This window comes from Miniopterus natalensis, chromosome 12 (genome assembly GCF_054644295.1).
Source record: "Miniopterus natalensis isolate mMinNat1 chromosome 12, mMinNat1.hap1, whole genome shotgun sequence".
In the NCBI taxonomy this organism is placed as follows: domain Eukaryota; kingdom Metazoa; phylum Chordata; class Mammalia; order Chiroptera; family Miniopteridae; genus Miniopterus; species Miniopterus natalensis.
This window is the reverse complement of record NC_142092.1, coordinates 19578602-19604141: the sequence shown is the minus strand read 5'-3', so window position 1 is coordinate 19604141 and position 25540 is coordinate 19578602. Positions and strand designations below refer to the sequence as shown.

Here is a 25540-nt window from a genome sequence, read left to right as displayed (position 1 = left end):
CCACATGCCTGACCGGGCCATGCGGATCTCACTCCACGCTCCAGGGAAAGGCCAAGAGACAAGGGAAAGTGAAGTGGAGTAATTTCCTTTAGTCCTGGAATGTTTAACTTATCTCATCAGGCGCACTACTGTTGTGAGAGTCTCAGGAAGCAAACACACTGATGAACAACTCAGCAACACCAGGCAGCTGGAGTCACGATCAAGGTCTTACCTGGTGTGCCCACCAGACCATTAAGTAAGAGAATATTGCGATCCAGGTGATGGCGCCGAAGAACGTGATGGGGAAAAACTTCCTTGCCGACTGCAAGAGAACCAGGGAGAGGCGAGTCAGTGCTATGAGCGGAGGCAGATCCGAGAGTCCAAAGCTAAATGCACAGTACAGCTTGCAGTCTAGGTAGGACTGGAATCAAAAGGCCCGGACCACCCCTGGTCAAGCTGGGACAGTGAGGTTCTCGCTTGGGAATGTGCACTTGGGTAGGGCCAAAGCACTGCAATGCGAACGCCTGAGATGGGGTCTCTTGAAGAGAGTGTCTATTGCTGTCGGATGCTCAGATGCGCTTTCCCAGGCCTGGCTTCTCAGCCTCGCCTTCACTCTATTAACTACCTCACATCCCCCCTCCCGCGCCTGCTCCCTCTTCTTTCTTCTGCTCAAGTTCATCAGAATCGGTTTCTTTAACCATTACTTGTCAAGAGTTACTGTCAAGATTGTAAGGACGAAGGGACGTGAACTGCCAGGCACACGGTCCACAGTCGATAATGGTTACTACTATTATTTCTTCTTTTGCGTCTCATTCCCAGACAAAAGGTAGAAAGGAATCAGACTAAGAATTTAAAGCAACTAAGTTCAAGTGAATACCATATTGATTAGTACGTATCATAATAATCCATATGCCACAAAGCCTATGGGATTAATCACATTTTACAAGAAACAGGAAGAATGAAAAAACAGAGTGGCTCATCTGGCAGTCCCATGACTGGTCAGGAAAAGTCACACAGAAAAAGCCATCACCACAGTTTCTGTAGATCCCTGATGATGGCCAGTCCGGGACACGTGGACCACTCATGGAGACAGGAATAGAGACAGATGTCCAACTGTGTTGCTCTCCATGGGGGTGGCAGAGTAGATGCTCCTGGGGATGTTTTATGTCCTGCTCTCCATCGCTAATTATGTGATGTCCAATTTTGCCTTTTCCACTGGACTTTGTGTAATCTCAGGCTGACAGCATTAGCACTTTTAAAGTTTCCTTCAAACACCAGCCAGAATCAGACACTCAAAATGCAATATTTCTTACCTGACCCCACCACAGGGAAATCCAGGCTTGCGCTAACATTGATGATTTTCTGTGGAGGCCCTATTTGAAAAATGTTCTCAGAGAGCCCATCACCTATTATTGCCAAACACTTTTTTATTTCAAAGCTTTCCACTTTGAGAAACAATCTATTTTTTGCTTTGATAATGCCATCCAATTTTGTCCAGAGAAATGAATCCTGGAGTTGACTGGGATGAAAGCTATCTCAATTGTCTAAAGGGCTGACCTTGGGCAATCACGTAGAACACTTTTTGCCACGGCTTCTGAGAAATCCATTAAAAGGAAAGATAAACTTGTATATGGCAGTCTTTTGAATATCCGTAAGATGAGCAAGGTCTCTATCGCTCCAAACCAGGCTTATGTTCTTTGCTAATTTCAAGTTTTCAATATATTTTCATTATCATTCACACAGTTCTGTTAAATTTCACAATAGTCAGCTGGCTTTTAATGATTGCTGCTTTTTGGGGTCATTTGTTGGCTGGGCTGTCTGGGAGACCAGCAGGCTTGATTAAACTGGGGAGGCAGCAGGTTGCAGTGAGTAGCCACAACCTTACTCTCAAATGCTTCCCCCTCCCCCTCCCCTTTCTTAGAAGGAAAATATTTTGCTCAAAGATTCAGACCCCTTCTGGGGATGTGAGCAGTTTAACAAGTTATAAGGGAAAAAAATTAATCAATTTTTCAAAGTGGAGGTCGAGACATTAGCTTTAGAAAGCAAATTCCTTTAAAGCTGGTGGTTCAGCTGGATTCTGAAGGCCAGATTTCCTGAGCTTTGGAATTGCCAGTGCTAAGGAATCAGGTTTTCCCTGCAAAGCATTTAGCCGATTCCAGTCCTCAACCTTTTCCTCTGGTCACAGGTCACTGTTTCAGGATCCTAAGTGCAATGAGGGTTTCTACTATGGCCAGGCTCTGTCACAGGGAAGAAGAGGGTGGGGCCACACCTGACTGAACAACAATCAGTGAGCTTGGTTCTGAGCATTCTGCTGAAGGGAATGGAGAATCACCTCCACACTTGATGGAACAGCATATGTACTGGGTACCCTGGGAGAGTCCTCACTTCACAGATCGCTCCCTTTCCAGCTTAGCTCACTTACTAAGTAGGTAGTTATTATTTTAATTGTTGTACCTTTGTATGTCTGTTCATTGATATAATGTCACAACTCAGAATCAAATCATTTGAATATATTGCTCAGCTGAAAAATATTCCTGAATCATAGAACATTCCCAGTCAAAAGGTAGAATGTAAGGAATCAGACTAAGAATTTAAAGCAACTGAGTTCAAATCAATGCTGTATTAGTGAAAACCTTTAATTCAAAACTTGATGCTTATGATTCTTAATCAAGAAGCTAATTAGTAATGAATGACCATCTAAATGTGCCTTGGTCTAGTGTTATATTAGGGGCTCATTAAAAAAAGGTTAAAAATAACCTTTCTTTTAACTTTTCAGGTCTTCATCATTAACTAGGGGTAGGTAAAGGCTGGCACCTACTCTGTACCCATATCTTGAACTAGACAAAATTAAAATTTAGGTCTATCTGACTATACAGCATGTGCTCCTAACATCTAGGTTATGCCAACTCTTTCTAAAAGAAAAACAGGGCCAATAACACTCAAAATATACCCAGCTACAGACACATAATCATCATCGTCATTAAAATACTAGCTTATGCTCCGAATGCTGGGAAATATAAAGAGCGTCAGGGAAATGTAGACTAGCATTCCAGCTGTATGGCCATCTGCCGCACCCAACCTCCCGTTGTTCCTGCTTTGGAAGCATCTCTCTTCATGCGTCAGCAGTTTGGTTTAGTGTCAAACTACCTTACCATTTCCAGATTCACAGCCCAGGTCATTCCGTCTTCTTTCATTTTTTTCCTGAACTATTCCCTTTATTTGGACTCTATGGTCTCAGTCCAGACATCACTGCCCAGTAGCACCTGCACAGTTATTTAGTTACCAGTCTCAGTGGAAGGAAGAAAATAGCCCTTGCAGACAAGGTCTGCCATGTCAATTTATGGTTAGTAACCGTGGCTCATCCTGACATCTGCTGGGATGGGCCTAACACTAATTAGCAAAAAGCAAATTGTGTCTGTGTGCCGGCCATTTTGTTCCCAATGTAATGGCTTCCTTGTATAATTGACAGCCAATGTTCTCATTAGAAGCTTTCAGTACATCAGAGTGATATTTTCTTGGCTTGCAAAACATCCCTGAACATTAGCTCATTGCACAAATTAGCCATGTCCTTACTGATTTAAACTCAACAAATGTTCACTGAACATCTACTCTGTTAGGTTCTGGGGCATACATATTTAACAAAGTTCTCCAAAACAATCCTATTAAAGATTAAAAGTGTGGTTTCTAGATGTATAGGGCTAGTATTAAAACCTTTGCTCACCAATTACCAGTGATGTTCCCTGAGACAAATGATTTAATCTCTCTAAGCCTCTATTTCTTCATCTGTAAAATGGGGGAATAGAAATACCTAGTTTATCTGAGGGTTTTATGCACATAAAGTGTCCAGCAAAGTGCCTCGCACACAATAAGTGCTCAGATAATAGTGGCAGTTGTTATTCGACAATATTATTCTCACTGTGGTCTTTTTAAGAGATGAGGAAACTGAAACTCAGGGAGGAGCAAGTGACTGTAGAGACCTGGCCTGGAGTCCTGGCTTTACCTCTATGAGCTAGATGTACTTGGACAAGTCACTAAACCTCTCTGGGTTTACTCATCACTTAATCCTTGCTAGAACTGTGCTTGGTACATAGTAGACAAAATAAATCTACTTGGTGAATGAACCAATGTATGACAAAAACTGCAAAAACCTTTCTGGGTTCTCAGGTACCTTTCTAGCTCTGGTGAGTCATGTTTTTTTTTTTTTTTTTTTTTTTTTTTAAATTTATCTTTATTGTTGAAAGTATTATAGGTGTCTCATTTTTTTCCTCCAATTAACCCCCTCCACCTCGCTCCCACCCCCTCCCCAGGCCTTCACCCCATTATTGACTGTGTCCACGGGTTATGCATATATGCATATAACTTCTTTGGTTAATCTCTTCCTACCCTACCTTCCCTCTTTCCTCTGAAATATGATCATCTGTTGCCTGCATCAATGTCTCTGTATCTATTTAGTTCATCAGATTCTTCTATTCATTAGCTTCTTCTTAAAGAAGACCCTTCAACATTTCCTGTAGTGCTGGTCTAGTGGTGATGAACTGCTTTAGCTTTTTCTTATCTGTGAAGCTCTTTATCTGACCTTCAGTTCTAAATGATAGCTTTGCTGGGTAAAGCAATCTTGGTTGTTGGTTCTTGCTTTTTATCACTTTGAATATTTCTTGCCACTCCCTTCTGCCCTGCAAAGTTTCTGTTGAGAAATCAGCTGACAGTCGTATGGGTGCTCCCTTGTAGGTAACTAATTCCTTTTCTCTTGCTGCTTTTAAGATTCTCTCTTTGTCTTTAACCTTTGGCATTTTAATTATGATGTGTCTTGCTGTGGGCCTCTTTGGGTTCCTTTTGTTTGGGACCCTCTGTGCTTCCTGGACTTGTAAGTCTATTTCTTTCCCCAGGTAGGGGAAGCTTTCTGTTATTATTTTTTCAAATAGGTTTTCAATTTCTTGGTCTCTTTCTTCCCCTTCTGGTACCCCAATAATACGAATCTTGGGCCTCTTGAAGTTGTCCCAGAGGCTTCTTATGCTATCTTCATATTTCTGGATTTTTTTTTTCCTTTTTGCTCTTCTGGTTGGGTGTTTTTTGTTTCCTGATGTTGTAAATTGCTGATTTGATTCTCAGCGTCCTCTACTCTACTGTTGATTCCATGTAAATTATTCTTCATTTCAGTTCCTGTAGCCTTCATTTCAAATTGGTACTTTATTATGTCATCGATTTTCTCAATTATTTTCACCATACTCTTACTAATATGCTTGAGCATCCTTATAAACAAAATTCTGAACTCTGTATCTAGTAGCTTGCTTGGATCTATTTCATTTAGTTCCTCTTCTAGAGATTTCTTCTGTTCTTTCCCTTGTGACATGTTTCTTTGCCTCCACATTTTGGCTGCTTCCAGGTGTTTGTTTCTATGTATTAGGTAGAGCTGCTATGTCTCCTGGAATTGGTAGAGTGGCTTTGTGTAGTAGGTGTCCGGTAGGGTCCAATGGCTCAGCCTCCCCAGTCACCTGAGCTGGGCCTTCTAGGTGCTCCCCTGTGTGGGCTGTGTGCACTGTCCTGTTGTAGTTGAGCCTTGGCTGCTGTTGACGTCGCTGGGAGGAATTGACCCCCAGGCCAATCGGCTGTGAGGACCAGCTGCAACTACAGCCAAAGAGCTGCTGTTCTGGAGACACCCCTATGGAGCAGGATTTACTTCAGTGGGCTTTGGTGTTCACCAAGTGCGCCCCTTGAGTGTGTCACTCGTGGCTGTGGTAGGGTTGTAATCCAGCGTGGTCGAGTCTGACCGCCAGGTGCCCTGTCTCTGGGGCCTCCAGGGAGGTGCAAAGTCAGCCTGTGCCAGTGCCTTGCCCAGGGCCACCCAGCATGAGCTACACAGCAAACCGTAGTTGGCTGCTACTTGTGCTGAGCTTGGAGGTGCCCAGGAGAGACCAAGCTGTGAGCCAATGCAGGCTGCTGCTAGTGCCAGGCCTGGGGCCACTTATCAAGCTGTATGGGGCCCGCTGCTGCTTGTTTGAGAGATTTTAGGAAAGTCCTGAGCATGAGGCTCCAGAGGCCACTTGCACAGGAAAGCCCCTGGAAATGGCCTGGATGAGCTGCAGGTGGGGAGGGGCGGGGCCTCCGGGAATCACGGGGCGGGGCCAAAGGTGTGAGTCAGGTGCTGGCGATTCAAACACGGCGCCTGCCTGCCCGCTGTGTGCGGGGAGGACTCGCCAAAGGAGCAGTGGCCTCTGTCAGCCCTTCTGCCTGGGAGGAAGCCGCCCCTCCAGGCAGGTTAGTTCCTCCCCGAGTGTCCCAGGTCCTTTCAGGCTGCTGCCCGGCGCTGGGCTCATAGGGAGTGTCCGAGTGAGTCTGTGCACGGGCCCTTTAAGAGGAGCTGCTAGGGCTCCTGCAGCCTCTGGGACCCTCAGGGACAGTCCCTGCTGCTTTTTCCAGCCCGAAGTTGTGGGGACATCTCTTCCTGGCCCTGGAGCCCTGGGCAGGGGCCCTGCTGTGGGGCTGAGACCCCTCCCTCCTCCCTCCCCGGGGGAAACCTCCACCGCCGAGATTCCCTCCCTGGTTTAAGCCGTAGCACTGGGTGTGGCCGAGGCCGGGTCTCCGAGATTCAGCCCCGATCCGCCCGCGTCTCCGCCCCTCCTACCGCTCTCGGTGCTTCTTCAGCTCCCTGGTTGTGGGGCTTCTGTGCAGCCAGATCTCAGGAGGCTCTGAGTGACGGTGGTTCTGTATTTTAGCTGTAATTTTGACGTGGTTGGGGGAGGCGGCGGGTGCAGCTGTGACCTACCCGCCAGCTTGTCTCCTCCCCCATGAGCGGTTTGATGTCTCATTAGATTCATTCCTGATTTGCAAGAACACCCATCCTAGGCCATGAAAGAATACATCTTTTTGGGTCTTTATTTCCTTTATTATTTTCAATTTCCATCAAAGACATGTTCCTCAGTAAGGTTTACATTTTAGTGTTCTTTTTTTACTTTCAAAACAAAGCCATTAATTTAAGAAAACGATAAAAGTGAAGCCTACGCTAATTATCTGAGCTGGAAGTGTGCATAATACAACAAACACTGTCATATCATTTGCATATAAATGAAGTGGAAATAAAAACAAGTGGGAGTTCGATTTACTCTGAAACTAGATGTATACATTTTTAAAAAAATCATGTTTTCTTTGTAATTATTGTCAAGGTTTGGGATGTTCATCTCCACAGTAATTCAAAAACTACTGAGGAGGACAGGGGATAAATGGTGGCGAGAAACAAAATGAAACAAACAAACAAACGAAACTACTGAGGAGACAGAGCTGCCGGCCCTGAGGAGCAGCAAATGTCTCCTAATCGATCATTTTTGTCTTGTTCTCTCCTCTTCCTGGGTAATTTTCCAAGAGGCCCCGAGACAGTCCATGAGGAAGGGGCGTGCTTTCTTTCATGGGGCATTTCATGTATGCACAGGGCAACCACGTAGTTCACCTTCCGAACCAGGCCCCAGAGTAGACTGGGACCACCCTGGGCAAACTGGGTTGGGTGGTTGCCTTAAATGTGCAATGTCGTATTGATGGTTATCTCATGCTTTCCTTAGCCAGAGGATGTCACGGCTGCCAGGGAATCTAGAGATCTTCCACCCTGCATGTCACAGAAGAGGAAAAACGAGGTCGAGTTGAGAAGTGACTTTCTCAAGGTTGCATCGCTCATGAGTTACGTGGGTAAAACCACCACCGTCCACATGGTAGAATGGGAATGCTGTGGCGTCAGCAGACTCGGGTTCGAGGCTGGCTCCTCTCACCACCGCAGCTGTGCAGTCTTGCTCTGTAGTTACATAGGGATGTGTTTTGTTCCCTCTATGAAGTTTAGAGTTCCTTAAAGGTAGGAACTGTGAATTCTGTGGCTTCATATCTCTTTTAGGGCACAAGTGTGATACTTGGCATGTAATAGGTGCTCAATAAATACTTGCTGAAGAAATCTAAAAAGAACCAAATGTTTTGTCCGAGAGCCTCATTTCTGCAGAACAGCACATAGTATACTCAGAAACGGACAGAAAACATCCAGTCCACCTCTGGGAGGGCACTTAGGGTGCAATGAGCGGAAGCCCCACTGGCTAACCTGGCCCAGGCTGCAGGGGAGGGCTCTCAAGGTGAATGACCTGCCATTGGTCCTGCAGAGGAGAGGGTCAGGGACAGCTGCTCTTTCTTGCTCTGCACCCCTGGGAATTGTAGCATCAGCCAGCACAGTCGTCATGCTCTAGGTAATTACTGCCATGGTGGAGTCTTGGTTGTTGTCCAGGAGTTGCTGAATGAGAACTTGGATCTTCTGGAACAGCTTCCCTGTCCTTCCAGCTCAGATGATGGGGAGGACGAGCACTCTGTCAGCCCTTTCTCTAGGAGTCCCGCCAACCCCGAGAGCCCAGAGCCTTCGGTTACTGACATGTTCCTCCCATTCCTGCACTTTTTCCTGGTTGCTTCGGCGGTTGAGTGCTGATATCCTCTTATTAGTCAATCAGCCCCCTCTCCTCTGGGCTGTACACTAGGTCTACTGTGGGGATTTACAAAACGTGTCTCTCTCCATGATTTTCCTCCCTGGGGCTGAGCAAGAGCTTGGGCTTAATGGAGCAATGGCAATAGAGAGAGAATGTGAATGAGTGAGCGAGCACATGTGAGCACGCACATCTCGGAAATGGCATGTGATGTGAGTCAAGAAGAAACTGAATATATTCCAGCTATTTGTCTATAGGTTTCCAGGAAGCCAGGCCTTTGCATAAAGCAGGTGTTCTGCTACTGTGTCTTGACCAAAGAAACCTAAATATCACTTTGACTTTACCAGGAAACTTCTACTGTTGGGAGTCCTTACACGAAGGGGTCCTTTCCTGGCCTGAACTTGACAAGATGTGGCTCTCCACCAGGCTGCAGTTTTTACAGCTCAGGCTAATGGGACAGGGTTTTTCATTTGTCTTTTTCAAGTGAGGAAAGTGGGATCATCATAAGACTCTTAAGAATTGTGCTAAGTTATGTTGGATGTTACCACAGTAGTCTATTTCAAATGCTTTTAGAAATGATGCTTTCAGATTTCCACCTTCTGGCATCATGAAATATGAGGAGAAGCTCAAGCTGTGTGTCACACGGGCCTGAAACTGAATCTCAGCTCCATCCCCTGGGAAGTGGCCAGGCATGAGTTAACTTCTTTGTACCTAAGTTTCTTTCTACTTATGCCAATTATTTACATATATATATATATATACACACATATATATTTTTCCTTACACTAGCTGTTTCCTGAGATTCCACAATATGTTTTATTGAAAATACTGAGGGCAGAGTCTGATACATAGTAGATACACACTTTTGTTGAATGATTATGTGTCTGTAGGGCTGTAACACCAAATAGCGCTTTTTCTTCTTACCTTTCACTAGTTCCTTCTTCCTTTGGAGCAATGGCCTTAGAACCCAGTTTAACAACACTGGGAGGGATATTCTTTTGATTTGATCTATATGCAGATTGTACTTTGCTGGTCATAAGGTAGTATTATGTTCATAGCACCCAGTACATAATAACAGTAGAAAATAATATTGATTACAGTAATGGTAACAATACAGGAAAGAGATCAGACACGCAGACATTTGTATTACATGAATGCATTTCTTTAAATTATTTTTTGAATCGAATGAATAATCCATGTACACAAATATTCAACAAAATGTGTCCCCCTCCTGCTCAGACCTTTAGTTCCCCTTCTCAAGAACAACACTGTGGTGGTTTTAAAACACGATTGGAAATTCTTTGACACTCCTCCTATCAAACTATAAGACCCTGATATAGTTTAGGTAAACCCTTTGTCTCCTCACCTTTAATCAAGACAAACTATGACTGCTTTGGTCAGTAACGTGTAGTTGTGGTGAGTCTACATGACTTCAGAGACTAGCTCATCAGACACCACGCAGCTGCTGGAACACCCACTCTTGGAGCCTCTTGGTGTCTCTTAGGTAAGACACCTGCCTATCTTGAAGCTACCGTGCTGTGAGGAAGCCAAAGTCACAGGGAGAGGACATGTTTAGGCTTTCCAGTAGACGATTCTAGCTGAGTCCAGCCTTTGAATCGTCTCTGCCCAGGTGCCAGAAACATCAGTGAAGAAGCCTCTCGATGATTCCAGCCCTCAGCCATGCGAGTCCTCCTCGCAGAGGCCCCAGACATGGCAGAGCAGAGACAAGCCATCCCCAATGGCCCCATTCAAATTCCTGGGCCACAGGATCCAAGAGCAGCATTACATGGCTGTTGTTTCCCACCACTAAGTTTTGGGGTGGTTTCTTATGTGGAATCAATAACCCGAACAGTCACTATTTTTACCTGTCCAGATAAATTTCAGGCACATACAAGCACACGCATGGATATACCTTACCCCCTTTTCCTTGTAAGGCACACAGAAGCAGACTAGGCATGCTGTTATATACCGTGCTTTTAAACAAGGAATCGATTCAAAAGTGCTTTACTCACAGGCTTGCGGACGTCAGGTAAGGTAACCCAGAGGGGAAACACTATGGGGAGGACAAGCAGGAAAGTGACTTGCTTGCGAGAGCTGGAAGGCCAGGCCAGGCTGAGAGGCTGGCCGTCTTCGTCATCACTCGTTTCTGTGGTCTGCTGCAGGAAGAGACAGGTAAAAAAGTCACACAACAAAAACAGTGATAATGCCCACAGGTCGCCAGAGCAAGAGCAAGGGTGGAAGCTCAGGGCCTCATCAGGAATTTTCTTGGATCATTCCAGCAGCTTCATCCATGTTTGTAAGAGAACCCCATCTGTCACAGTCTGAATCCCAGAGACAAACAATACAATGCCCAGCCATGAGGATTTAAAAGCTTTCTTTTTCCTCCCTGAACACTCCTCAGCGTCTCCAATGAACTGATCACTCAACTAGAGTGGGCTGCAGCTACGACCCATGAGCTTCTCACGAGAAATCACATCTGCAGAGCCCAAAACCCCGATGCCCACCGTCTCCTTGGCCTCCCTTCCCCTTGAGGACAAAGTCACAGGATCCATCATAGAAATCCTTGGGAAGAATATTTAAGAAAATTATTTATTGATAGCACTGATTTTGAGCGGACAAATGAAAGTAACCACAGCAGTGATTTAGAAACAATATTTAACCCCCTTCACTGGCCCTGGAAGAGTTAAGCTCATGGATTATTGTGTGGTTGTGAGTTTTAACCAGTTTAATCACCTCGTTAAATTCTAAACCACTTTACTTCCAGTCAAAGGCTTATTAAGCAAACATGTGTCCCATTCTTAGAGAAACAGAGAACGGAAGTCGACAGGACACTGAACCTGTGGCTGTCACCTGCACAGGGCCTCAGAGCCACAGGGAAACGTCAGAGTTTCGGACTTGGCAGCAGGCAGCCACGGTTTTATTCATCACCTGCTGAAGTCAGCAGCTCCTGAAATCCCAGAGCTAGAAGAGACAGAAGGTGGCCCTGGGCCCTGGCAGGATGACCATTAGCCTGTCAGATGAGCCCTCCAAGCCTCCAAAACAGCCCTGCAGACAGCATCTATCATTTCCATCCCTGTCTGTTTAAAAATAAAAGTGTGGCAGCAGGACCAAGAATCAGATCTAAAAATATCAACAGGAATTTTTCCAGGATGCTTCCTTTTGAGACCATATAAATAACCCACACAGGTTTCATACGGCTCATGCCCCCGTGGCTCTTGCTCTCAGCATCCTGCACTGTTTCCAGCAGCGGCACTGACTCCCCAGCACCTCTCTCCCTAAGGAGCTGGCAGGTGGGGCAGGTTAGGGCAGTGGGATGGGCGTAAGGACTCAACGAGAGGCAGGGCTGGGTGTGAGGCCCGGCTCATTGCGGTGTTATGTTTACTTATAATTTAAATCCCAGTACTGCCAAAAGGATTTGTAGTGGTTTCCAATCACCCACATGCTCTCTCCAGGAGTTAAAGTTAAAAATAATAATTAAAAAGGATCTTAAGTCATACTGGACAAGGTTGGTAATTACAGGCTCTTTCTCTTTGGGCCTATGTCCTTGGCAGCGGGTAAAATAGTTTATAAACAGCAAATAGGAGGGAATTAAGAGGATTAGGTAATAAGGCAGAATTAGGAAGTTGGCACAGTTTATTTTGGTCGTCCGGATCCTCATTAAATATACTTCTCACACTCTCCATCCCTTTGCTATGCAATATGTTGGAAGAAAAGAAAGATATAAAATTAATAATCTACATTTCTACCTTAGGAAACTAGCAAAAAGAAGAGCACATTAAACTCAAAGTAAGCAGAAGAAAATATTTTAAAACATTAGAGCAGAAATCAATGAAATGGAATCCAGAAAAATCAATAAAATCAAACCCAAAAGCTGGTTCCTCTGCTATGCAATTTGATGTGGCCCACCCACTGCTTTCTTTACTCCCTCCTGGGTCCTCCCACCCGCGATGGAAGCATGGGCGTGCTGTCCCTGGTTGCCCTCTGAGCCACCCCCATCTCCTCCCAGGAGATCCAGCAGATGCACAGCATCTCATTCCCTACCGAGATCGGCAGCCTCCGAGGCGTCAGCTGGCTACGTGAATAATCTGTGTAATGAGGCCGATAGGGATTAAGGAGACAGGTACGTTTGAACTGTTCCCTCCCAGATATGATCACCTTTTTTGTTTAACCCAAATAAATGACTTTCCCCTGATAGGTGCCTCAGAAGTGGGGAGGACCATGGGAGAGGTGAGGCACTGCATCGTTCTGAACGCGAGATGGGTAATTTTACTCGGTCAGAGGACTCCAGTGCTTCCCTGAAGACTCACCAAGCTGAGCTGCTGAGTTCCTCAAGGCTCTTCCCCTTCCAGGGTTGACACTCCAGACTGGTCTCCCACTACCGTCTGCAATTTGGCGACTTCTTTTAAACTCTAAGCTAACCTTTTTGTGACAAAAAGACATAAGCAACTCTTTCTGACTCATATCATTTTAATGACACCAACAGATGGTGACATTTCATCAATAGCCCTTCTGCTTATAACCTATGGATTAGCTCCTTTTCCCATCTGCCAAAGTCACCAGGCAGGCAGTGCCACCAGCAAATAGCAGAAAATAATTGTCTGTTTAGATGCGTAAGCTCTAAACACACTACTGTCCAATGCAAACAATTAGCTATATTGTACAGCTTCCAAAAGCTGCATTTGAAGTGGCTGTTGCTAGGGCAGAAATGGACAAGGAGAGACTGTGTCTGAGGCTCTACAAATAGTGCTCCTCATGGGGAGCCCATAGCCTCTTGGGAGACCAGTCCTGCTATAGAGCACAGAACCCTGGGGTGGATTCAAGAGGTGTCTTGGGAGCAAGGCTGTCAGTATATTTTATGGGAAATTCTCTTTGTCATCTTTCCAAGTGCAATCTCACTCTGGTTAGATGGGCAGCAGCTTGCAAAATGGTCAGAAAGTGGGGAAAAAAAGTACCGTTCCAAGTCTGGGCCCATTTGCCTTTGCCCAAGCTGAGGCTGCTGGCATAGCATTAGTCTTAGCCCTGGGGAGAGCCAGCTGAGGTTAGGGCACAGATTTTCCAACTTTTCCTGGAGTTGGGGCATCCTGGCTTTGACCTTGCAATGACCTATCCTTACCTCCTAAAATTTCTGTGGTGACCATAGAAAACAAAACAGTGCAAGGTGACCCAGAAAAAATTCAAACCACTTTTCATGTAAGGGTTTAAAATAGTTTGATACCTACTGGGATCTCTGTGGAAGCCCTAGATTTGTGCCAAACCAGGGCCAGGAATTACCACTTTAGGGCTTTGCAACCTCTGATAGGGAAAATCTGAGACTAAAACACACGACTCTAAGTTCCCACATGGCGGTGTGCTGGCTGTCAGCCCCTGAAGGAAACAGCGCAGTGTGGCGGGGCGAGCAGAGGGTAGAGTCAGGAATCCTGGCCTCCAGTCTTTGCTCCAGCTGTGGTTCCTTGGGCAGAAGCCACCAGCACGTGCAGGGATTCACTGAATGCCTTTGGGTGCAGAGCAGTGTGCTGTGTTCTTGGACTCTTGGTTTCGAGAAGACATGAATTTAAAAGGGGAGACAGAACAAACGGCTCCAAAAAACTTATTTACCCAGTTCCAGGGATGCTGGCAGAATATGACTCCCCAGCACCTCACAATGTGTCTGTACTTGGAGACAGGGCCCTTTTAAAGAGGAGATTAAGTTAAAATGAGGCCATTAGGGTAGGTCCTAAGGCAATAGGACTGCTGTCTTTATAAGAAGAGGAGATTAGGACACACAGAGGCACATCAAGAATTTGCACGCAGAGAGGAAAGGCCATGTGAGGACACAAGAAGGCAGCCCTCTGTAAGTCAAGAAGAGAGGCCTCAGAGGAAAACAACTCTGACAGCACCTTAATCTTGAAATTCCAGCCTCCAGAACTGTGAGAAAATAAATTTCTGTTGTTTAAGCCACCTAGTCTGAGTTATTTTCTTACAGCAGCCCTAGCAAATTAATATACTGCCCATCTGCTTTAGTGATAGGAAGCCCACTTTACAAGACCTGGAATAAAGATTCCACTTTCAGCCTCTCTTGCAGCTAGGTGTGGCCATGTGATTAGGTCCTGGCCACCTGGACATAATCACAAGTATCTCTGCCGTTTGCGGGGTGTGTCTCTAAAGGGTGGCGGAGTGCCCTGCATCGCTCCTTCCCGCTTCCTGCTGGCTGGAGTGGGAGCATTTTAGCCAGGGCTTGAACAGCCGTTTGGACAATGAAGTAGAGAAACAATATAAAAGGATCCGCGCCCCTGAACCCCAGTGAGAGCGAGTCTGGCCCTGGGCTGCCAGCATTGCCTATACTAAAATTCTGTTTTATTCAAGCCACAGTCATTTTGGGTTTTTGGCTGCTCTTAGTGGAACCTTATCCAGGCTGATCTAGTGTCCTTTTTAAGAGGAGTCAAGGGAGAAATATCTTTCGTATCTCAGTACTAGAATATGCCATGCTTCTTTTGAGAAACTTTGAATCTTAGAAATACTGTGAATCAGGTAAATGATACTATTTTTTCCTTTGCTTTACACTGGGGATTTCACAGCCAAATTTGTAACTCCTGCCTGGCAACCATAGCCTTGGGATCTGTGCTCACCTCACTCCAGCCTTACTCTTTTCCTTTCCTTTACACCCTTTGCTGAATACTCTCAAAACTATTCATTGTACCCTTTTTGATCAGATGCAGCTTTGCAAGCAGCCTTGAATCTTTGTGAAATGAGGTGGGGTAGACCTACAACTGAAACTCCTCAGTGCTGTGATGAAATTTGGGGGATAACTTTAGCAAAGGCGGTGGGGCAGGAGGAGATGCTATTCTAAGTGACAACTTGTGACAAGTAAACAACCATCTTCTAGGATTCACTTATCAATACTGGAGGTTGGTGTCTGGCGGTCTGGCCACAGAACATCTACAGATAGGAGAGAATAGTTCCAGGAGCCCGTTAGCATGTACCGGGAGCAACGTTAGCATCTCTGAAGCAATCAACTTATTTTAATTTTAATTTACCTAGTAAATGGGAGGAGTAGCAGCAGCCTGTCTGTATCCTACTATCATGAGAACCTGTTCAGCTTTTTTGTTTGTGCATCTTACCCTGTTCCTACTTGTGCCTGGTATGGGTGGTTTGCCCCCGAATAAACATTAGATCTCGAGCAGAGGGGCCTGAGCTGGGCCCACCAGCCCAGAGGTTACCGCCACAGCCAGAAAAACATTTCTTGGAAGCAACCCAATTTCTTCTTGTCTGTGAAGGGCACTGTGCAAGGTTTCTTTGTGCAGGTGAGTCTGCTTTAATACGATCTTTCCTATCAGGGAATTAAATGAAAACCCAGAGGCATCCGAAAATAGGACATCCTCAAGTTCAGTTTTATTGACTGGTAATAACATCTCCTCTCCAGTCAGCAAGGAGCAATCCCAGAGGAGAGCCTGGACCTGACTACATCTTAGCTCAGTTGGGGTTTGATTCAGGCTGGAAGTCAAGATCTCACTTCTCTATTGCTCTAAAAAGGACCATGTACTTCAGCACTGAGGACCACCTCTTCTCACTGGGGAGCCCCTTCAGTTTGGCATAATGCCAAATAAAGTAAAATGCCAGCACTTAAATAGCCATGTAAAAATATAATTCATTTACTCTAAAACACTGGGCTATGGTCAGGTTGGGTGAAGGTGAAGATTTTAAGTGATTTTTATTTCTACTTAAACACAATGGTCCCTAACATCTTTGTTGTTGCTATTTCTATAGTTTATAGCTGTAGAAAAAAATCATTTTATATCTCCACATTGCTCAGTCACAAAGATGCCCACATGAGAGTACTGTGCATGCTGGGAATCACCCGTAGGGCCCCGAGGGGCTGAGTGGAAATGGACAACCACAGACACACTCTGCTGAGCCTAACAAGTGAGGTTGGGTAGGTGCATCAAGAGCATTAAAAATGTTATACTCAACAAAGTTATTAAAAAGGCACTAATAAAACAGGTGAAATGTCTAGACTCTGTGGGAGGCACTCATATACAGACTGGGGGCAGTAACTCTGGCAATTGTGGGATGCACAGTGCCTGGCAGAGACCAGGGGATCAATAAATGTTAATTCTCTTCCCTCCTGCCATTAATCTCAGCTCTGTGTGACTTTAGGTAAATCAATGGAAATGGAAAGCAGAAGAACATATACCACATGTGATCTGTAGGCATCTGGTCCTGGTGTACTTTACTGTATTTTAGGTTCCAATAGTCCTTAAAAACCATGCCATCGTGAGGCAGAACTTCTTTGTCCCCTGGACTGCTTTAATGTGGGATGTCCAGCTGTCCAAGAACTTGTCATTCAATTCACTGTATAGATCAGGAAAGACAAGCTGCAGCCATATATACCTCTGCAATCTTAGGAGTTTTAGGCTCCAAGAGAAGAAGCCCCAGAATTTCAGAGTTGAAGAGTCCTGACTCATTGAGACCACCCCCTCATTTGATAGATGAAGTCCCTGAGATGAAGTGAGATGCTGCAGGAAGTTCACAGTGCGAGGCTGGGCCCAAGTGACACCTCCTTTCGCTCCCAATCGAAGGCTCTTCCCCCACTCTACAATGCCTCCATTCCCCAATCCTAAAAAACAGGTATAAATGTGCTTTATGCCCAATCACACCAGGCTTCCCAGCTTTATTTTATAATAAATTTGACCTATTAAACCAATGCTAGCTATAACAAACACTAAGCATTTAATTGACATAATTTGGTTGATTTTCTTGAGCCTAGAACTAATCCTGGCAGTTTGGATGGTCCACAAAGCTGATCAGAAACATCTGATTCTTAGTTGCCACCTTCTGCCATGTGGGGACACAGTGAACATTCTGCCACCTATGAACCAGGAAGCAGGCAGTCAGCTGACACTTGATCTTGGACCTCTCAGTCTCCAGAACTGTGGGAAACAATCTCTGTTGTTTATAAGTTCTGCAGTCTATGACATTTTTGTTATAACACCCAAGACAGCTTTGAAGAGGAAACAAAGCAGATTCGGGGGGGTGTGGAGAGGAGGGGGCACTGTGATGGCCTCTTTCCTCCTTTTTCTCCCTGGGTGATATCTCCAAGGAGCCAGGCACAAATTTCAAAAATGAAATGTGAGTGCTGATAAGATATCAACGAATGTCAGGACTTCAGATATAGAGAAAGACGGAAGATTTGTTCTTTAGCATCTCTGTCCAAAAAAAGGGCAGAAATTTAACCCTGGCTTAGTGCAGAAGCAGGTGACAGCCACGTATACCAATGGCCAAAATGAGGCCTTGAGATTTTATGTGTATTTCATTGCTCAGTGTTCCCCCTGATTCCCATAACCGCAGATAATCCTGCACCGGCTACCTCTAAAACGATCTCAAGGGGACATTGTAGAAGATGGATTATGCCCTTTTACCATAATAAACTTTCCTGAGGCTAACTTTAGCAAGGACTGAAATAGGAGGTGGGCTGTTTCCAGACTCCAGCATTCAGTGTTCAAAGGCAAACAGGATCTCAGCCGAAAAAGATGCCCAACAAAACAGCACCGTCTAACAACAGAGATCTGCTTCTCCCCCTACCTCTGTCCTCTTTCGTTACTGAAACATTACGAACACTGTCATTGACAGAGGTGGCATATTTTACTTTTCCAATTAGGTTTCCTTGGGAACTGGTGAAACGGTGTGTGTGCGCCTGCACAGTGCGTGTGTGAGAGGCTCTCAGGGGGAGAAGAAACCCTGGCAGTGTCTCACCTAATGCGGGGATTGCTGGAGAAGGGTTTTATAGTCAAAGGCCCACTGCTGCTCCAGAATGTTCTTTTACAACATTATTGCTGTGACAAAATTAACTGAGATCATCCATCAGAAGCACTTAAAACACTGTTTGGCACATAGTAAACACTCAGTAAATGTTGGTTATTATTATTAGATTTAATAAATATTCAGGGAAATAATTTCTTCACAGATATCCAAGAGAAAGTAGTTTGACTAGGTGAATTATGATGCTTTCAGCAATACAATTCTATAATTCAACTATTTAATGTGAAAATGGAAACTAATACTTTTCTTCCTCCATCTATCCATTCATCCAACATTTACTGAGCATTCACTGACTGTAGTGATGTCAGTCAACAATCTAATTGATTTTCCTCTTAGGTAAGATGAATAAATAACATGAAAGGGAAAATTCCACAGCCCTAAGGAGAAAATGCTATTTTATTTTCAGGAGGTAGGCTGTAAGTAGACTTTCTATCAGAAACAAAACTTCCAAACAGATGGTGAGACTCAAAATATTGTGACACCTTGATTCTGTGTTTTGTGCAGAGCTAAAAACAATAGTAGAGTTGGAACTCTCACAGGTAAAATCACCAAAAATGCACAGTCACACTTTGATAGAGTGAGAGGCTCTGAAATCAACAACTCTTTGGCAAGTGAAAAGTGCCTCCGAAGACACGCTCCAGAGTGCTTTCCATTTTAACCTTAAATGACACCAGTGCTTTAGTACAAAGGAAATCAGCTAAAAAGATAAATATCCATATGGTAACTGTATTAGTCTGCCTGGGCTGCCATAACAAAATACCATATTTATCTTTATTAACTATCTCATTTTTGATTAGAGTTTTGACTTTGAAATAAATAATTGGGTTCACTTCCTGTAATTTATTTTAAAATGCCCCCCCACTCATTCTTTACTGAGTCTTAGAAAATTTAGTTTCTCAATGTCTTTGCATTTGTTGTGTTTTTTTTTTTTAGTAATATCCTACATTCTCTCCACTCTGTTCTTATCTTCTATGTTTCTGTCACATATCTTTTTCCAAGAAATTAGTTAAAAAGAGGTAAGTCAAAAAGCATCTTTTTGGAAGGGAGCACCATCCGAGACATTTGTCTGGCCTTCTGTGTGGACAAGCTAAATCAACAGAGCTAACATTTAAGTAGCAAACAGAGTTTTAAAAAGCGATAAACCTGCGCTCGCCTAGTGGTAGGAAGTAATTCACTCCTCTTCTATTACTATCCTTTGGTTCGTTTTACATATAGATGGGGAAAAAATCTAACATCAAGAATTTAGCATATTAAACACAAAATGATAAGGTTTCACTAAGCATTGGCAACCTGAAAAAACTTAATTTGCTTCTACATGACTTTGAATTGAAATCAAGGTCTCGAAATATTCTGCTGTGAGTGATGAAGCTGTCTGGACTTTAGTTTTCCCAGAAGGTGAGAAACCATTTGCTATAATGTAAAATGGCATTTGGAGAGTCTGGTGAAATGCAATTGCTTTCCTTCACTTTGCATTTTACCCAAATGATTGTGAGGTGCAACCTACTGACAAGATAGATTTCTTTCTGTATTGCTCTTGTAAATTGGTTTTCTCATAGTTTTCATGGGCTTCGTAAATCCTGCTGATACAAATCGTAAAAGATCGGCCAACATAAAAGCAACTGGAGAATCATAAAAAATAATTCAAAAATCATTCTCATCATTTTATTATCAATTGGATTAGAATTACTACAGAAAGAGTAATATTAATGTCAGTATTATTTTTTCTGGGTGGTAATGGAGTTTTTTTCTTTTTATTAATAGTCAATTAGCCCTTACTGTATCTTAGATGAACGATTAATAGACATTTTCTAAACTTTCAGAAAGCACAATGACAAATGGGATAATTAACAGTAAGATTCTTAAGAAGGATCTCATACCCTTTGGGACAGTATGGAAGGACCTGGAGAATATTATGCTAAGTGAAACAAGCCAGACAGAGAAAGACAAATATCACATGATCTCACTTATATGTGGAATCTAAAGAACTTAATAAACTGATGAACAGAATAGATTCAATGACATGGAAGCATAGATGAGACTGACGAATGTCAGAGGGAGGAGGGTGGGTGGGTGGAGGGGGAGAGGGACTGGGGAGGGGGAAGGGACGGGGTGGAAGGGGTCATTGGGGAGAAAAAGGGACATCTGTAATATTTTAAACAAAAATCAAACAAACAAACAAAACCCCCCAGTAAGATTCTTAGTGAATATATAATTCTTTTTCAATATTCAAGTTTAGGCAGAAACTCAAGAGTCGGATCTGTATCTATTTTCTTTTTAAATGTGTCCACAAGGTATTTGGGTGTGTCTTAAGCAGTTGATAAATCCTGTCCAGGTTGTCAGATATAGGAACTGAACCTTAACTTTTCCTTAAAAAAAAAAAAAGTATATATATATGTGTGTGTGTGTGTGTATATGTATATATATATACACACACACACACACACATACAGATTGAAAGAAGAAAATGTTATCTCCTCCAGAAATGGAACCCACATGCTAAGGTTTGGTAGGTAAGACACTGTGATTTCTGTTTTTGTTTGTTTTATAGTTCGTGTTGGGTTTTCTCTGACACTAATGAACTTGTTTTCTAAGGCAGTCCTAGATCTAACATGGCTTAGGCCTTCAAAAATTAAGTGGGATGGAGACTCTTTGGATATTTTCTTTCACTATTAAGCTTGGCCTCTCTCCTCCCACACTGCCCCTTGGCCCTGGTCAAGTCAGACACACAGACACAGCCCTGCTTTCCACCAAAGCCTCCATTTCTTGGGCACCGGAATCTCTTCATGTTTCACTGATGTTCCAAGAGATTGAACAACCTCATTAATAGGGGGATATGTGGTCCTTGGCTGTTTATAAACTTTCACAATGGTGGAGTTGGTTATTACACCTTAATAATTTAGAACAGATACTTGCTCTTTGAATAATAGGAGGGTTTGAGGTTCGCAAACTCTCAGACCTCATCATTGGCAGGATCGCAAACATTTCCTAACGAGGGTGATGCTTTAGAAAAAAAGAATCATACTGGATTGGATTGTAGATACCATCTGCTTAGATAATCTTGGAAATCCCTATCAGAGCTGACATTTTTGACCAATGTTGATTATGGAGTCTCTCTGAGGAGCTCTAATATCATAGCTGTAACTTTAACAATAATAATAAAAAACAAACTGCAGTCCTTGATAAGGGTGCTTTTTTACTACCTTTAGACATCCAAATTTAATAGAAGAGAGGTATCTTTATTCATTTTTTTAGAGAAATCTAAAACCACAATCTCTTCCATCGTCTCTCCACATCCTTTACTCAGTCACATAACACGCTCATAACACGCCGCCATTCCTGCCAGCACCTGGGGCTTTGTGACAGCGGATCTCAAACACTCTCCTGAGGTCACATGAAGACCAACGCTGGCCTGAGGAGAAACAAGCCAGAGAAGAGCTCCTGAAGGCACACAGGGAGAACTGAGCACGGTAAGGTACAATTAAGTTCTAAAGTGAGGAAATAAGAAAAAGCCTGCATTTTACACATAACTCTGTATCTATGTATCTATGTATGTATGTATGTATGTATGTATGTATGTATGTATGTATGTGTCTATCTATCTATCATCTATCTATCATCTATCTATCTATCTCTATCTATCTATCTATCTATCTATCTATCTATCTATCTATCTATCTATCTATCATCTATCTATCTACTATCTATCTATCTATCTATCTATCTATCTATCTATCTATCTATCTATCTATCATCTATCATCTATCTATCTATCATCTATCTAACTATCATCTATCTATCATCATCTATCATCTGTCTATCATCATCTATCATCTGTCTGTGTTTGTGTGCGTGTGCGCGCACACACACACACACACACACACACACACACATTCTTTCTTTTTCCTAGGAATATGCTTTTCTTATATAAATCTGTTTTCCCACTGGGCAACTCTTAACCAAAGCCAGGGCAATTCTGATCTCCCAGAGGACAGAGAGACATTTTAGAGACTAAATGAAATAAAAGCTGCAACGTATAAAAAGCCATCTCACAATACACCAAAATGTAGGACACAATAAAAAACAAATTAGATGTTCAGATTTCAGAATCTACAAAATGTGCAAGGCATTTATGTGCCCTCCTAGCCTCTCACCGTGAGTGTGTATTTGAAGGGTCTGATGGGACATCACCAAGGACCCTGACTGGGCATCAAGGACCCTGGCGCAGCAGGGCAGGCAGCCTTGTGGAGCTAGCCGGCCGTGTGCAATCCCCTGGCTCTTGTCTAAACTGGCAGAATTGAAATGTAAAAAAATACTGGGTTCTGGGTGGGAGAGACTATTTCTTTGAATTGTCTTTCAAACCTGGATAGATTCCCAACATTGAAAATCTGGAAGGTTGGTAGATTCTCAGCAGCAGCTCAAATCAGCTCCCTCTACGTTAGAATCAACAACACTGAGCCCGCAGTCATGGGAAGAAATCATGAGCGCCACCCGTTTAAAAAGTCAAATTATTTGCCTGGTTCCACAGAATGTACAGACGAAGCAAAAACCTCCCGCAAAGGGGCTTCCTTGTGAGAGAATATTTTAAAACGCTCTTCACTGCCGGTGTTATAAAGTCTGTACTGAAGAAAGCTCTCAGAGACCAGGTGTCGATGTAAAATTAGTTCACTTGTAAATAGGATTTTTAAAACAGCGGGTTAATTACATGAAACCAGACTCTCAGGAGAATCCCAGCGACAAGCACGTGGCCATGGGCTCATCACATCCACTAATAAAGCCGAACGCGCCTCACTGTTCATGTAGATTGATAAAAACACAACTGGGCAAGAGAGAAAACTAACACAACCGAAATGTGTCGCATCGCTCCTGTGAAACTGTGCTTTGGGCGGCCCAAGCATTCCAGCTTCACAGCCTTTTTCTAACTCTGGGCCACAGCCCTAATTTATCTGGTCACCCGGTCTTTCCAGCTCAGAAACCTCAGCATCATCTCCAACTGCCTCTTCTTGTTTACTCTCTCTGACCAATTTATTATCAGGTCTTCTCCATGCGGCCTCAGAAATAGATCTAAATCCAGCTGCTGCCATCCAATCCACAGTCATTGTCATCTGGGCCTTGAGAGCCACTTTTAAAAAGTTTTACTAAGTGCTTCTAACAATAGCAAACGCCTATGCAATGCTTACTGTGAGCCAAGAGCTGGTAGGAGCATTTTATTCTAACAACAATGACATGCACTAAGTGCTGTTATCCCCCGTTTCACAGAGAAGAAAAGTGGGGAACAGAGAGGCTAAGTAACTTGTCCAAAGTCACACAGCTGGGAAGGAGCAGACTGGAATTTGAATTCATGTGGTCTGTCTCCAGAGGCTCTGCTCTTAAATCACTAATGCATACTGCTCCTGTTTTAATTGAGCCCACGACTGTTTCGGTTGTGGTTGCATTTTTTGAATAGGTAATACAGTTAACTGGTTCACAATTCAGAAGTTACAGAAGGCTGCATACTGGAAAGCCTCCTTCCCACACCTGTTCCTCACCACCCAGGCCCCTGTCTTTGAAGTTATCAGCATGACCAGTTTCTGCAGCGGCATCCCAAGCAAATGCTCACGTTATTTCCCTCCATTTCCCCTCTCACACAAATAAGTACAGCACGCTGGGTGCATCTGACGTGTTGCCTTTTTCACTTAACACCATACACTGAGGATAACTCCGTATCAGCACATGAAGAGCACACCCGTCCTGTTTCTTTCTTTTTTTGAAGGACTGCAGATGGTCTGAACCAGGGGTGGGCAAACTTTTTCTGTAAAGGGCCAGACAGTAAATATTTTAGGCTCTGTGATGCATATGGTCTCTGTCATATATGCTGCTGCTTTTAAAAAAACCTTTAAAGATGTAAAAACATTCTTGTTTCATGGGTTGTACAGAAACAGGCTGCAGATTTGGCCACGGACCATAGTTTGCTGATCTTTGAACCAAAGGGCTCTTCCCTCGCCACCCTGCATCCAGTCTTCTTCCACTCTGGCCCCTCCCTGACTGTTCTGAAAGAGCTAGCTTCCCATCACACAAATCTGATGCTGCACCGCTCCCCTCTCCCGCCGGGGGAAGTTCAGACTGCTTGGTGGTATCTACAGTGCCCCTCACAATCCATGGGCCACCATCAGCTCTACTCCTGCAGTAGCCTCTTTGCTGTGCTCTTGTTACGCAACGTCTTGCCCCCGAATCCAATCCCACTCTGTAGCCCCAGGGATCTTTTACAAGTGCAGATCCCACGTGGGAACCTCCAATGGCTTGCTGCTGCCCTAGAAGGAAGTCAACGTCCTTATCACAGTCTACAAGGTGGGCCAGTTCTGCTTGGCCCTCCTGTCCAACCTCATCACCACCCTCCTACCTCCCTCCTCTCTTTCTCTGCAGCCACACTGACTTTCCTGTTCCACAAACAAGCCAAGCTCAATTCTGCCTCCATGGGTGCTGCTCCCTTGGCTGGCTCCTTGGACCCCAGTTCAAACACCACTTCCCGAGTGTAGCCGTCCCTCATCTCCCAACCTAAAGGGGCTGCTCTGCAAGTTCCCCACGGCATCACCATGCTTCCTTTTCTTTGTGGCCCTCGTGGCCATCTGTGATGACATCTTGGTTTGTTGTTGCAGTCTCTCTGCTCTGCTAGAACATGTGAGCACCTCCAGTGCCTCGCATACCCCGACACATATTCATTAGATGAACACTAAAAACTTTCTGATTAAACAGCTGCATTTCAGCCCAATTTACCTTTTCTGGGGGCTCTCTCCTCTTCACCTTATACTTCTAGGTCCACCGGCTTTCTCACCAATCACTAATCATGACTTGCCCTCTTAAGGTTTTGATCTTTGCACATATTGTCATCTTGGTCATCTCCTCCTTCTCTGAGAGACAAACTCCTACCCACCCATTAACACCCAGCTCAAACGTACGTCTTCTAAGAAGCCTTTATACTTTCCTCCCAGAGCACTTTGTACAGACACTGGGCCATAATGATTTACCTACCACAAATGTTTACTTATTTACTTATTACATCCTGACCACCCCAAGCATTTATATGTAAGCATAATTTTCATTTTCCCGACACTGAGCTCCTTTAGGGCAGGGACACCTTTAATAGTGTGAATACAGTAAGTCTGAACATATAATATAAATTGAAGGACTTAGCTCTGTGCTAAGTGCTTTATGTACTTTATCTCAGGTAACTCTCCTAACGCCCCTAACGAGGCAGGTACTATTATCTGTACTTTGCAGATGAGGAAACTAAAGTGAGGTTAGGTAACTTGCCCATGGTAGATCTAGAATTCACTACCAGGTCATCCTGC

General features: G+C 44.0%; 1 protein-coding gene across 3 annotated transcripts in view; it reads right to left on the bottom strand.

The window, feature by feature from the left end:
• Positions 1-25540, bottom strand: part of SLC24A2 (solute carrier family 24 member 2) — a 204544-nt gene that overhangs the window by 11873 nt on the left and 167131 nt on the right. For 2 of the 3 annotated variants that reach the window (XM_016205478.2, XM_016205482.2), the window contains 2 exons: positions 10433-10559; positions 212-301 (listed from right to left, as the gene is read on the bottom strand). In XM_016205478.2, the coding sequence (XP_016060964.2) occupies positions 212-301; positions 10433-10559 (217 nt within the window). Of the gene's footprint in view, positions 1-211; positions 302-10432; positions 10577-25540 lie in introns of all 3 variants that reach the window. The other variant, XM_087823152.1, reaches the window with a different exon arrangement.